The sequence below is a fragment of the Lutjanus erythropterus genome, chromosome 5, assembly GCF_056507025.1.
Source record: "Lutjanus erythropterus isolate fLutEry1 chromosome 5, fLutEry1.hap2, whole genome shotgun sequence".
NCBI classification, from domain to species: domain Eukaryota; kingdom Metazoa; phylum Chordata; class Actinopteri; order Lutjaniformes; family Lutjanidae; genus Lutjanus; species Lutjanus erythropterus.
The window spans coordinates 33,768,439-33,783,703 of NC_139321.1; the positions used below are offsets into that span (position 1 = coordinate 33,768,439).

At 37.4% G+C, this 15,265-nt stretch overlaps 2 protein-coding genes across 2 annotated transcripts; both read right to left on the reverse strand.

Annotated features, from left to right (window-relative positions):
- Positions 1–814: 814 nt before the first annotated feature.
- Positions 815–7,307, reverse strand: LOC146327198 (alcohol dehydrogenase class-3). Its single transcript, XM_084719689.1, has 9 exons — positions 7,184–7,307; positions 6,547–6,648; positions 5,392–5,533; positions 5,204–5,291; positions 4,716–4,935; positions 3,227–3,487; positions 2,853–2,988; positions 1,499–1,637; positions 815–1,345 (listed from the first exon to the last, which is right to left on the reverse strand). The coding sequence occupies exons 1-9, from the start codon at positions 7,199–7,201 to the stop codon at positions 1,321–1,323; spliced, it is 1,131 nt and encodes a 376-aa protein (XP_084575815.1). The 5' UTR covers positions 7,202–7,307; the 3' UTR covers positions 815–1,320.
- Positions 7,308–9,067: 1,760 nt separating this feature from the next.
- On the reverse strand, positions 9,068–15,142 carry gar1 (GAR1 homolog, ribonucleoprotein). Its single transcript, XM_084719690.1, has 7 exons — positions 14,999–15,142; positions 13,259–13,457; positions 11,850–12,004; positions 11,670–11,729; positions 11,451–11,565; positions 9,686–9,835; positions 9,068–9,600 (listed from the first exon to the last, which is right to left on the reverse strand). The coding sequence occupies exons 2-7, from the start codon at positions 13,440–13,442 to the stop codon at positions 9,590–9,592; spliced, it is 675 nt and encodes a 224-aa protein (XP_084575816.1). The 5' UTR covers positions 13,443–13,457; positions 14,999–15,142; the 3' UTR covers positions 9,068–9,589.
- Between the last annotated feature and the right edge of the window lie 123 nt (positions 15,143–15,265).

Genomic DNA, 15,265 nt, shown 5'->3' on the forward strand with positions numbered 1-15,265 from the left:
ACACTAACATTTCTGCTTGTCTTGGATTGTGCATCACTTTTATCTGTTTGTAGAAGACCAGAAATAGAAAAGAAGGCAATATTATGATTACTGCATTGTACTTCAGGGTAATACAGCAGTCTATTTACCGCCCTTGTTTGAAATATGTTGTGATTGGTATATTTCACTGATAAATACTGCGCATATATGACACAATGTGCAGGGTTTGCAGAAATCTACATTGATGGACCATGTTCTTCTGGGTGATAAACAGTCATGAAGTAAACTCATGACACAAACCACAAACTGTGATTACAATCATCTCTTACTCAGGATGAAGCTTGTGATCTAATCAGGCTGTGGTATGCTGTCTCAGAGGCTGTCATGACCTTACCAAAAGTCCATGCAGCTTCAATATATACTTTGTGTAAGTATTAATTCAAGATATTTTAACTAGAATATTTTTTAGAACAGTCTTATCATATTGTTTATTTTGTGACATTAAGTATCTGGTGTGAGAACTAAGTGTGAATGTGGAACTGTACACTAACTGTAACGTGACTGAATGCTATTTTCACACTATAAAGCAGCAGTGAGGAACTTGAATCATATGACTTGACTCAGATTAAATTTAAGTCACATATTTGAGGACTTGAGACTTGCTTGATTAACACTGATAAAAAAAAAAAACTCGACTTGACTTTGACTTGGTTTTCACAGTTGACTTTTTTTAAATGAAACATTTGCATTTTTCTAAACAGACCACCAGAGGTCAGTGCACAAGACAGCCATCCTGCACAGGAGGTCCAGAAATAAAATAGTCTGGATTCAAGGATTATGTTTAGTTAGTTTATTGATTATCACAGGTGTTACAATGAAAAAGGAATGCTAAACCCATAAAAGTTTAAAGAGAACCCAATTTTTTTCAGTTAAAGTCTTCTTGGTAAAATGTGGAAACTGTGGGTTCATCAAAATTTTGTATGACTTAACTCATGATTTGCTTGATTTTCACCACAGTTAAACTTGGGATCTGCTTGAGACTTGAAGGCCAAGACTTGCAAAAGTGCAACAAATTACTCCCACCTCTGTTTGAAGAGTTGTAAGAGTGAATAATAAGGCTGAAAGAGACTCATTGTTGATTGTGACTGACTTTTCAAAGATTTTTAATGACACTTTATATTTCAAACAGCTGATCTGCTGTTAATAAAAGTGGTGTACTAATACTGAGAGTCTTGTCATCAAAACAAGAAAACAAGTGCAGAGGAATACATTTAAGCGCTGCAACTATGGAAGGAGATTGTTTAAAGGGCGGATGTGAAAGATGTCGACTTTTCAGGCACTTCAGAAGGTCAGCACTGCGCGGATACTGCCAAGAGAACAGACCAAATGATTAGGTTAGGATATTAAAACTATGTCAACGGCACTGCAGAAAATAAACATGAAACGGCTTTATAAACACAGAAAACTGGGGCAAACACGTTTTTATGCGCTGACTTAACAAATGAGCTGCTCTTCTTACCTCTTCCCAGCATGCATGAGGTCAAATCCCTCATTGATCTGATCAAAGGGCAGCGTGTGGGTCACAAACTCATCCACCTTCAGCTTCTTATTCATGTAGTCTTCCACCAGTTTAGGAACGCTCTCAACACTCTTCCAACCTGGGGGTGAACATCAAAACTAGTTTAAGAACTGAAATTTACATTTAGCCAGAACACAACTGTTTGACTGACACTAATGTTTCACCAAAAGGTCTTGACAAGGCATTTATTCCCCATCCAAAATAAATAAATAAAAAAATAAAAAATAAATAGCTGTTTCAGCTTTACTTGGTAGAACTCAAAAGACCAGAGATGATAATCAACTACAGTACTTTACATGCTGAAATGAACAGCTAATGCCTTATTTACAATGACTAATAACTAAAGAGATGCTGACAGTTTAAACTTCGCTTAAAGGGACAGTTCAGATTTTTTTTAAGTGGGGTTGTATGAGGTGCTCATTCATAATAAGTGGCGGACAACACACAGAGAGGAGTACAAGCAAAAGCTAAAAGCTGTACTGCTGTGGACAGGGTCAGCAGCAAAACACATTTTAGCCACTTTAAAAAACACACCCCCCTAAAAAAAAACTTATCAGTTTAAGTGTATGATATATTTGGAATATTATCATTACTTTCCTTGCCATCAGAGAGCCTTTTCTGACACAAAACCCCAGTCTGCCACTGCTTAGATCAGTTAGTTTGTTTGTGTTATTGTCTGACTGAGTTGAAAATTAACATTCACCAAAGTACCACTGTAACACAAACTAATTAACAGTTAGTTAACTAACTAACAGATCTAGGTTGTAAACCAGAAACTTCAAGTCACGTAGGCAGGTCAGTCAAGGTAAAATGACTGATTTTGCCTGTGAAGTTTTGTTGGTTTGGAGAGTGATATTTTGCTTATATAACAGCAGTTTCCCGTAGGAAAAGGCTGTCTGACAGCAAGGTAAAGTGATGAAAATATTCTAAACGTAGTGTAGATTTAAAGGTGGCTAAAGGACATTTTGCTGCTGACCCTGTCCATAGGAGAACATTGCTTAGCTTCCTACAGTGACACCCCTGCTGTTTCTCCAAACTAAAGTGTGCCAGACATAATCTACTCTAAATAATGCATTGACTGTCAATAAGTACCTCATACAACCCTGCTTCAAATAATCCGAACTATCCCTTTAAGTCCTAAAACTTTTACCTAACAAAGTGGATGCTAAAAAGCCCCATTAACCGTAATTAAAACTGAAATATGCAAAAGGTTTTGAACTCACAGAAAGTTGGAAATACAGCCAGACCACATTATGCCCTCTATGACAAGTAATTTTCGAACACAGTCAGTCACCTCCAAAGGCTGTGCCCCTCCACACTCGGCCTGTCACCAGCTGGAACGGTCTGGTCGAGATCTCCTGTCCAGCTCCGGCTACGCCGATGATGACACTTTCACCCCATCCTTTATGGCATGCCTCCAGAGCAGCTCTCTGAAATAACAACATGCAAATTTTCCTGGTATTCTTTGAATTGCCAATTTGTGAAAACTATTTTATATGCTGCTTGTGCTACCTGTTGACTACCCTCAATATATGAATGTATATCTGCACTGGCTCTACTATGTACATAATAACATACAAATAATTTAGAACAATGTTTTATATATTGCTTACTGCTATTTCTATGTGATGTCCTCATAATACAATCTGATTACAAAGTAATGCTCACCATGATTTGGACATTTCCAATGCACTCAAAGGAATAGTCCACACCCCCGTCAGTCATCTCCACCAGAACCTCCTGGATGGGCTTGCTGTGGTCCTTGGGGTTCACAAACTCAGTGGCTCCAAACTCTTTGGCTTTATCGAACTTTGCTGGGTTGATGTCCACACCAATGATCCTGGTCGCCCCAGCAGCCTTGCAGCCCATAATGACAGCCAAGCCAACAGCGCCAAGGCCAAACACAGCGCATGTGGAACCAGGTTCAACCTGTGTGAATGTGAGAGTTTTACTGAAAAGTTTTGCACCGATCAAATCTACGTACGAACTTTAAGGAGAAATCTGTAATATATTTATTGTAATAAATCATTAAAATGACCGTGTCATGTGATCAGAGATTAAGGAAATCTGCCAAGTTTAAATGTTTGCTTCTCTGACAACAACACTAGAGCTGTTGTATGCTCTTTTGAAATTTCTATTCCAACCTGTTATTTGCAGTTTACAGGTTGTTTTCAAGTTAAGTAGAGTTCAAATTAATGCCAGATGTGTGTCAAATGAGTGTGTGTCTGTTTTTGAGTTGTAAGAAAATTCATTTAAAAGGAGCAGATGTTTGCAGCAGTTAATTTGAACAAAATGTTGATAGAGTCTGGCAGGCAGTGAGACAAGCAGTCACTGAACTTCAGCTCCGGATTGTGTATTTTTAGAGGAGTGAGCTTTTGTTTTCAGGATAACAAGCTTAACTTTACATTAACTGTTATAAACAGCTGATCAACTTAGCATAGGACTCATCCTTGCTTGTTATTGTCAATTTACAATGTTGGGTTCATGTTTCTGCAGTGTTTCTGCAGTATATTAAATAAGACTTAAACATATTCAATATACCGTCTATAGCTCAAACTAACTACTGGGACTGCAGCACTCCTTTTTGGGCAGGCAACTGTTACAAATTGCACCTTTAGAGTAATTTAGGCAGACGTATCCTATTAAAATTTAAAAATAGAAATATCAGAGCTGGAATTTCTTGCATTTTATATCTGCAATTTTAGGGATTTTAAAAAAGTGACAAAAACTTGGAAACGCACATCATAATTGTGGGGTTCCATGTCATGGCTTTCTATAAAGATGGCATAAATGTTTTTTTTAAATTTTCTAATGAATTGTTAACACATCAAAAACTGACTTTTTGGGGTCAAAATAATGCCACTAGGAAACTTGAAAACAGACCCTCTTGGCAACAGCTCATTTTCACATCAAATCTGCATGATTAATAAGGGTGACCCACTTCAGAGTGAAACCTGCAAACAATGCCAAACATTAAATATCTTTCATTCTGTCCTTCAGGCAACAAACTTGTTTTGCATAACAAGCTTTTAACAATAAAATATGTCTTGATTTTCAAAGAGAGGTTAGCTCACTTTAAAACTCAGATACAAATTCTTTGTTTTCTGTAAGGAGGCAGAGTTACAGTCAAGCGTGGCCCAGAGCCTGTGATACCCACCTTGGCAGTATTAAGAGCAGCACCGTAGCCTGTAGAAATGCCACATCCAAGAAGGCACACTTTGTCCATTGGAGCCTTCTCATTCACCTTGGCCAGAGAGATGTCAGCCACTACAGTGTACTCCGAGAAGGTGCTGGTCCCCATGAAGTGAAACACTTGCTTTCCCTTGCAAGTGAAGCGCGAGGTCTTGTCAGGGAGCAGACCCTGGCCCTGGGTTACTCTGCAGGGTGGCAGCACAAGGAAAAGATGATTTCTTTTCATGCATCTATGATGAAACTCAACTGAAGTGTGGTTCAGTGCAGGGCAGGCAGAAGCCTGAACTGATGATGACTGAGCTTTGATTCGGCTGCCCTGCGGTGCAGCACCTCAGGCTCTGAGTTCAACTACTGAGGTCACGGGAAATAACACATTTTAAATTTCAGCTGTATTGCTAAAAAAGGACAGTCTTCACCAACTCTCAGTAGTATAAATTAGTGCAAGAGTCTTACCTAATTTTCTGGCAAAGGTTGGTCTTGGGATTTTTGCAGAATTTGCATTCACCACACTGTGGCACATACAAAGGGATGACAGTGTCACCTAAGTGAAAAAGAAGTGTAAATGATTAGAAGTCATACTTATTCACAACAGCATGGACAAGTATTACTTCTTTTTTAAATTTTGTCTGAAAGCCGTATACCTGGCTTGAATTTGGTGACACCTTCACCAATGCTCTCAACTGTTCCAGCACCCTCATGGCCCAAGATGACAGGGAAAAGTCCCTCAGGGTCACTGCCACTCAGAGTGTAGGCATCTGTATGACACACGCCTGTAGCAAAGATCTGAGAGGCACAGTGTTGTTTAAAGATCGTGTCAGACACAGCTACCAGATACAAGAGTGGAACATAATAGACATTAGATATTAACGTTGTTTTAATTACTCCAAGTCTAACTAAAGTATTCCTCAGTTATGAAACTTCACAATCATGCAAGTCTTTCTTTAAAGGTTAAAGCTTTGGACCATTTGCGATTCTTCCAGGGGAGATTTTAGGGTATTTATTCTGCTTCTCATGTCGATAAAACAGGTCCCTAAAAAAGGAGAATACAGAGGCTAGAAATGATTTAGAGTGATTAAGGCCTGGCATACAGGGAATTAGGAGGAAGATTTTCTTTATTTTGTTTTTTAAGAATAAAGTGGAAATATCAAGAATTAAGTTGAAATATAGAGAATTAAGTCAAAACTTTCCATAATAACAGAGGCATGTTGAGATGAAATGTCAAGAATAAACTTGCAATGTTGAGAATAAGGCTGAAATGAATAAAGGTGAAATGTCAAAAATAGTGTTTAAATGCTGAGAATGAAGATGAAATGTTTAGAATGCAGTTGAAATATCAAGAATAAAGTCAAAATGTCAAGAATAAAGTTGAAATGTCGAGACTAAAGATGAAGTGTCAAAAATAAAGTTGAACTTTCAATCTTAGTGCCAGGCATAAGAAAAAATAGAGGACGTTTTTTTTTATTTTATTTTGAGAGTACAGTCAAAACATCCTTTTGATTTTACTCTTGACATGTTATTTCAACTTTATTCTCATCATTTTGACTTTACTCAAAATTATGGCTTTATTCTCATCAGGATCTTTTTTTTTTAAATCACCCTCCTCTTTAATTTCTTCCTGACACTGATATGGAACTTTATTCTTGAAATGCAAATTTTAAAACAATTTCCGAAATGTGGCCCTACTAATGGTTAAAAAAAAAAGGGCCTAGTCATCTTGTCTTCTACATGTTTTGGAAATATGCATTCAGGTCAGGCTTTTTGGGCATGGAAAAGAGGCGTGCAATGGTCTGATTTACCTTGATGCGAACCTCGTGGGCCTTTGGTGGAGCCACCTCCACCTCTTCGATGGAAAGGGGCTTCCCGGGTTCCCAGGCAACAGCTGCCCTGCACTTGATCACCTGAGGACAAAGTACAATAGGCTTTTTTATTTCTTTTGTCAAACAACGCTTTTACAATGAATTGAGTAGCTGCAGCTTTAAGTCCAGCGTGACCGGAGGGGCCAGTTCCACAGAGCAGCTGCCCTTTGAGCCGTGTCCAAACTTCTGTAAAACCAACCGAGAGCTCCACTACCTCACTGTTGTTTTAACACCGCTTAGATCTATGAAAATAACTGAAGCGTGCGTCCAGTAAAACTTGTGTTGACATTCTTGAACTGCTTTCTTTACTTAACAGAATGAAGTGTGTCTCTCAGTCAGGACACGCGTTGCTGCAACTTGCAAACACCAGTTCAGACTGACTGACCAAAGCTCTCTGTTAAATACAGGAACTGTGATTCTTTCTACTTGTTCATTCAATGCGTGCACGTTAACGTTTGTTGAGAAAACCTGCTTTATTCGTGCCACAAGTCAAATTTTATGCGGCATTTACGTTGCATACATAAAGAAATACTGCATTTATAGCGTTACTTGTGAATTTTGTGTGAAATGTGCTTACTTTCCCAGCTGTCTCCATGTTCGCTTCTTCAGCAGAGAGGGCGGGTGGAGCGGCGCGCTGCCGTAAAGGAGTTAACGTCTGGACCAATCAGAAACGAGAACGAGCCGGCGTTACGCATGACGTATCAGTTAAACATTCTCATCCTTGTAAAATTTTACTCACACAAATCCAAATATATTAAAAAAAAAACCTAGGTTTAGTGTATTTCATAACGAGTTTCTGTTTTATATGAAAGCACTTTATGTTTTATTGCTAACATATTTATATAAACAAATTTAAAAATAACACCCACAAAGCTTTCCGAAGGGTGTGCAATAAAAGTACTTTTCCTTAAAATATTTTTGAAATTGTGAATTAAGCATTTTAAACACTTTGACGGATCCAAAATGAATGTTTTGTTTATTTCTGTGTAAACTGTGTGATGTTTGGTTCCCGGTCAACCGCTTCATTACTGTTTACTGCAGATTTCCAATGCAGTGGATACACAACTTCTTGTTCAGAGAATCTGTACCTGTTGTTAGTATGTGTGTTTGCTTTTGCGTTTGTTTTTATGTCTTTTAAATGCAATTTCTGTAATGTTTTAATGATTTATTGGCTTCTTTTTAGCTTTTGTTTTGATGATCTCAAATCCAATTTTAATGTTCTTTTAAAGTTTTATTTTAATGTATTTCTATGCTCCTGTAAAGCACTTTGAACCGTCTTGAAACTGAACAGTGCTATATAAATAAATTTGCCTTTACTTGCCTACAGCAACCTGTCAACCACTGGAATGGAATGTAAAGTTACAGGCAGTGTTATTAAATCGATTAAATGACTGACAGGTTGATTGATTATGAAAATAATCATGCAGCTGCTTGCTAAAATGGTTAGAAATCGAGACACGTGCAGGCAGACGATCAGAAACCTGTATAATAGCACCTTTCAGTCATGAAAAATTAAAATAAAATGGGACTGTTTAGCATTGTAGAAAAATGTGTTACAAAAAAACCCGTCCACCTAAATGTATTCATCATAATTTTTAACATTTTTATATTATTATTTTAATAGTATTTAAGTTAATCGGGTTTTCTTGTTGATTTGTCTTTTATGTCTTTTTCCCCCCAAACTGATGGAATTAATCAATTTTGGGGGAAAAAGCTTTTATCATATGAGGGCAGAGGACAGAGAGAGCAATAGTTTTAGAAATGTTGTGAAAATCTCAAAGTAATTCTGGTAGCTTTTTAAGTAGAAAATATTAATATCAAAGTCTGAAAGTTAAAAACACATTCTTGGCCTTGAAAACTGTACTTCTACAAAATAAATGACAATTAAACCAACTCTGTCCACTGATGAAGATCATGAGATGTGTTTGAGAGCTTAAAAAATAAATGGAATTAAATATATTGAGTGTAGGATAGTTAGGGTACTGCTTTGTATAAAAACATTAGTTTTGTAGATTCGAACGGTCATATCACACTAACATACAACACTATTTAACAAAAAAGTTTAATAACCTAGTTAAAATGTATTTAAACAATACCTACTCCTTCTCCCTTATAGAAATTTTCTTCTTCGCTGAAAGCCCATCAGTGCATACATCTGCAGTGTAGGTTTCAAGCTTTTTCATGCTGGATCATGATGGCTTCCAAACATTATAATGTCACAGAAATATGCCTAGAGAACCACATCTCACCCTCAGATTTAAGGTGAAACTTGATCGCTTCAGCAGATGAATGTGAAGCGATTGGCAAAACACGTTTTTGAGTGGAGAAATATTATCTAGCACTATTTGGACATTTGCTGAACTCTCACTTGCAGTATATATACATTTTCCTACTAGTACCACTTTAAGGTGACCCTTGGCATTCTACTACTGAGACCTGAGAATTCAAAACAAAGACACAGTTACAAAGCACCTTTTAATCAAGGCCTTTAACAAAAATGTGACAATATTCTGTTCTAAGATTTTACAAATGTGAGTATTAAAATGTTTTCTAACAGCATATAAAGTCTTATTTCTCACACATTTTCCTATATCTCTGAAAATGAATATAGAGAGGTCTGTGAATGTGTTTCTTGAAGCTTTAAATACAAACACCTGTCATGGCCTCACATTTTAACACAATCAGCACAGGATAATGACATGACATGTTCACAAAGAGACTCAATAATCCTCAATAACAGGCTGAAAAGGTCCTCGCTATGTTACACACAGGCATACACATGAACCTTTTAAATAAAAATCATGAAGATCAATCACGCATTCAAAACTGGTACAAAAATAAAACAAAAAGAGAAAATATCCTTTCAAGTTCCACAAAGAGAGTCCGTACTCTGAGTCCCACAGACCAGGCACTGCTGCAGAACGCAGCCTTTGTGTCACAGAACACAGGAATGGGACCGTCACACACGACCATCACTGTCAGATTATCTCCCACCTGCGAGTAAATAACAACAAAAAATTAGGACCTTCATACCAGGAGACACAACTAAAACTTTGTAGAATGTTTAAAAGGCACCAACCTCTGAATCCACGTCCACCGCCGCCACCGCCTCTACCTCCTCTGAAGCCTCCGCCGCCTCCTCCACCACGGCCACCTCGAAATCCTCCGCCACGGCCGCCTCCAAATCCTCCACCACGGCCGCCTCCACCCCTGCCACCTCGAAAACCGCCTGAGAGAAAACCAAAGCATGGCAGATTTAGTCAAAATACTCATACCAGACGTGCTCTAAATATTTCCACTTAAAAGCTACTACAAGGACCTCTCATATTTTATTGATTTTGGAGGCCCCTGTCGACAAACACTGTTTCTATTGCCATAACCACAAAATATAGCATCAAAAATAAAAATCTCCCTGTGCTTCCTTTTAACTGGCTAATGTACTACTCACTGTAACTTTGCCTGAGAAAACAGAGTAAGCACAGGTTCACTTCATCTGGTTTCAAGAAGAATCCCATCAAGTGGCAGTCATTAAGAACAACTATGTGGAAATAGCTGATCCCAGGGTTCCTATGCTTTTCCAAAGTCAAATTCAAGCACTTTCCAAGCATTTTCAAGGTGCACCGTCAGGCTTTTCCAGGACATTAAAGTCAACCTCCAGGCATGTTTTAAACAATATAAAATGTCAATATAAATGCAAGCAGTAAGTTGTGTCTGATGGTTTTTTGTGAACTAAGTTCAAATACCTTGTTAAAATGGCTTACATATAGCTCTACACCTCGCCTTCATTTAGTAATCAAGGATTCATGAATATACAAATAATCCAAACATTACACCCATTATCCAAACCCTGAAAACATTACATTAAAATTCAAGCTTTTTGAAGCATTTCCAGCTCCTGTAAGAGCCCAGCGATCTTTTCACTTTTTGCTTATGTTGGTCATACAGAGGCATCAGTATTAAATTGAGACCTTTTAAGACCATTTTAAATGGAATTTAAGACCTATTTCACATCCATATTGACAAAAAAAAGGACATTATTTAATCTCTTAAAGACGTCTGCCAATCCAAATCATGCAATGTAAGATACAGTGTCCTCTCCACACCTGAAGGTGGAGCATGAAGCATGAGCATGGAGCATTTAGTTTATATTAGTGGTTATTGGCTCCATGTTGGTTTCGTTTTGTAATTGTTACAGCATAATCAATACAAATATTTAGCCAAAACACATTTCAAAGTTTTACTGCAACTTCATAATCAAATCAATTTTTAATTTTTCATACTTGGGTCCCCTTTCTGATCTATATTAGAGATGATGAGGCATTTTGGGGTGGTCTGTACAGACTAGTGTGGACTGAGATCTTGAAGTACATTTCCTTGCGGGTCTTTGTGCTCAATATTCATCTCTTTATTATGGCTGAATTACTCCTGCTAAATGTGATTTTATTAACCTTCTTTTTTTGCGGATTAATAATTAATTTTCTATTATTTTACTTTTTTTATCATTACTTGATAAGTGTGAAGAATGTGTTTTGTGTTGAGTGGAAAAGAGGGTATGTATTCCTGCTATGCCCTTTTATTACTAATGGTTTAACATTTGGAAATGAATATTAAAAAAAATTATTAACTGTCTAAAAAGTATTTAAAACCCATTAAGGGCTAAAATTCAGATTATCACATTTAAAACTTTTTAAGGGCCTGCAGAAACCTTGAACTAAGACTGAAAGATAACTTTAGAGTAAGAGTGGTAAAAAACAACTGGTTGTGTTATAAATGTCATGAACCACACATTCATCAACAACACAAGACAGGATTAATCAAAATGAAACAAAGTTTGGATGCCTCACCTCCACGCCCACCACCTCTTCCACCACCTCGGCCTCCTCTTGGCGGCCCCTTCTCTCCTGGAGGCCTGGGGAGGAATCTCTGTAGTGGGAGGAGCTTCATTGGATCTATATAAAACTAAGAGACGTTGCAAATTACATACATTATACTGTACAGGCGCAGTGAGATACTTTAAAGGATAAAAATGCACTACTTTAAAATGTTATTTATGTCTTTTGTACCTTCTGCAGTTTCTTAAATGAAGACGCCTTCATGTTTTCGGAAAGTTTGACTGAAAAATACTGCAAGGATGGGTTAAGGAATTGACAGGATTTTGAGCAGAAATAATATTTAACCTCCAAAAGTTAACCTTTATTATTTTTGAGGTCCAGAGATTGAAATAAAGACAACAGAAAGGATACAAAGTCACGCAGCTGGCCGAATATCTCATCCACTTTCCCGATCTGCTCCTTGTTTTCCAGATACACTGGGGCGTTGAAGTAGGGAACTTTGTTTTCCTCTGTGGTACACTTACACACAATGTCATCTTCACATGGATGCATGAACTCTCCCAGTGCTGCAGAAGAAGATGAAACACAATTAGTTGTGCACAAAGGTGTTTTGTCTTTGTGTGTTTTTTGTAAGTTTATCTGTAAAGCACTTGTCAAAACCAGGATTACAAAGTGCTTTACACATAAAACAACAAAAAAACAGACAAGCATAAGGAATAAAAGAGGAATGAAAAGTAAAAACAATGCATGAACTAAAACTTGAAATAAAGCAGCCAAGACCTAAGTGCAAGTACAACTACAGTGTAACCAAACAGTTATGAATGGCAATAAATGTAAAAATAAAAAAATATATAAGATAACCTCTTGAGAAAAATAAGCTTTCAAACATGATTTAAAAGAAGATACTGATGTAGCAGCTACAGCCATCATGGCCAAGGTCCAGTTCTTTTTTCCACCCTCACCTGCTTTAAAACTGGCTGGCTTTAGGGGCCATTTGTTGCAGATTTTTTTCTTTTTGCCCATACATCAAACAAATAAAGTCCACAGGAGTGCAATGTGTCTTACACTGAAACTAGTTTAATAATATCAGGGCAAGGAGAATGAAGGAATAATCAGTACACGCTTTGTGCGGATGTTCCCTTCAATTCTGCAGTTTCAGTCCTCCGTGATAGTCTTTAAACATTCACAGATAAGGTCATGGTGAACCTATGCCCAAATAAGGTCAAGACCCAACATGTCTAAAGCATATAGAATTAGTCTATTGGTCTGCAAATCCAAACATGGAAAGTATGAATGTACAAGGCTTGGCACCCTTTCCTCCCATTCCTCACAGTCAGTGATATAACAGCTACGTCTGCTCTGTTCAGAGAGACAAGACAAACATCTCCACCTTAGTCACCATAGCAACACTATCAAATTCTTCCCTTGTTTAACTGAAACTAGAAAACAGCTGCATGTACTGTCTACAAGAGAGACAGTATATCTGTTAACAACTTGTGTGGGCCTCTCAATGCCTCCAAGGACTTAATACGATACCTAAAATTGGAAAATTCCCACAACAAGCTGAGTGCCATTTAATTCCATTACACTTGAAAGAAGGCAGACATCTACAAGGCCGACAGCTCCAAAACTCTGCAACTCACACCAAAACAATGTATAGGGATAAATAGCACTACAGGCCAAAGAAAAAATATGTATTTTTGACTGTGGTGTGAACTGTTCCTTTAGTCTTATTCGACATTATCAACACCTAATTGACACCTATGTCAGCTTCTGCCACACTTTTTTAACATTACCGGTTTGTGATTTGATGATCTTACCGACAACATATTCTGGAGGACCAAAGTCTTGTTGCCTATTAAAACCACCTCTGCCACCACCCCGACCAAATCCTCCTCCACCACCTCTGCCTCCTCCACCTCCAAATCCTCCTCTGCCTCCTCCACCTCGGTTAAATCCTCCACCTCTTCCACCACCTCGTCCACCTCCTCCTCTGAAAGACATTTTTCTTCAAATGCTCTGAAACAAGAAAAAAAAGAGGGAAAAAACAAGTCAGAGCAAAAGACTGACAACATAAAAACCTGTGTATTCATGGTCAGTTAAATGCTGTAGTGGAAAGTCATTAAGCACATTAACTCAAGAAGTGTAATTATACAAAATTTGGAGGTACTTTGAGTGTTTACATTTTCTGCTACTTTCTACTTCACTACATTTTATAAGGAAATATAGTAAATTTTACTACATCTTACTATGCTACATTTATTAACTAACTTTAGTTCCTAAACACACACACAAAACATTAAACAAATAAATACCTAAGGATTATTATACATTAATATTACAACTACACAATATGGTAAAAAAAACAAAAAACGTTAGATTGTGATTATTTTGACTGAAATTGTGATATGTGATGCGACTACTGAGTATGATCATTTTTGCATTAGAAATTTCATTTTACTGAAAAGAAATATAGATATTATTGTGTTTCCTTTCATCTGAAGAACACGATTTTTAGGCCATGGCATCTCTGCATCACTACAATACTTCGTTGTATTGCTGTTTTGTCACACATTTTTGCTTGTTCCTGTACTTGTGATGCTGGTTCTGCAATTTGGATATTGCGCTTAACCATGTCGTGATATCGATATTTCAATTAATTGTGCTGCTGTAGTTAAGATCCCCAGGGAGATACAAGCAACATGGCAAGTATATAGGGCGATTAAAATGAGCTCCATCTTTAACAGTTGAAACATTTAAGTGATGAACACACAGCATCAACAATTATAATACTAACGCTGCAAATATCTGACTAAATTTTGTTTGTCGATTAATTTGTCACTGGGTCTATAACCTGAGACAATGGTGAAAAACATCGATCAATGTTTCCAAAAACCCAAGGTAACATCTTCAAATGTTTAGTTTTGCACTCGACCTAAAGATATTTTGTTTACTCTCATAAAAGAAAAAAGTCACATTTAAGATGCTGGAATCAACCGCAAAGAAGGCATTTTGTCCATTTCTCTTTTTGAAAAAAAGGACTCACAGTAATTAAACAATTATCAAAATAGTTGGCGATTAACTCAATAAATTATTAATCATTATAGTAGTCTATAGAATATAATACATTCTAGTCTGAAATCGGCCATTCTGTATATGGAATATTTAAAATACCAAAAGTAAAAGTAAAGGGTAATGCTAATATGTTTGTACTTTTACTTGAGTGAGATTTTGAATGCAGAACTTTAACTTGTTTCTACACGGTAGTATTTGTGCTTTCACTCACAAAAAGACCTGAGTACATCTTCTTAAAAGTTAAAAGCAGCATGGACTTTAGGACGTTACAAAGCTTAATTCAACACTGTAAAGTTATTGCATTCAACCAGCTAACACCGGGGACTACAGAAGTTCTAGCTAACATGCTAGCTCAAGTCAGTCACTCACATTACAAAATTCACCGGTATTTCTACCACAAACCAATAAGCTACGCATTCGCTTCAAAATATAAACACTTAAAAGTCTGAAACATTTTATAAACGCAGTTGAAGCAAATTACTCACAAATTCGACCGGCTTGCTGCAGCTATTTACACCGACGGACTTCCATGTGATGATAACACGTGTGAGCAACGACTGCCGTAAAGGCAACTACCAGTGTCGGCAAGTGTCGTACATCCAGTCCTGACTGTGGTATGTACAGACAAGTCTGGTGGGAACTCCCTGAGGCAACTGTACACCAGACCCGCGACAGATCTCGCGATCGTGATAATTTAAATCACGATCTTTCCCCAACACCAAGCAAGTGTGTTTAGTCCCTAAACCTATGCA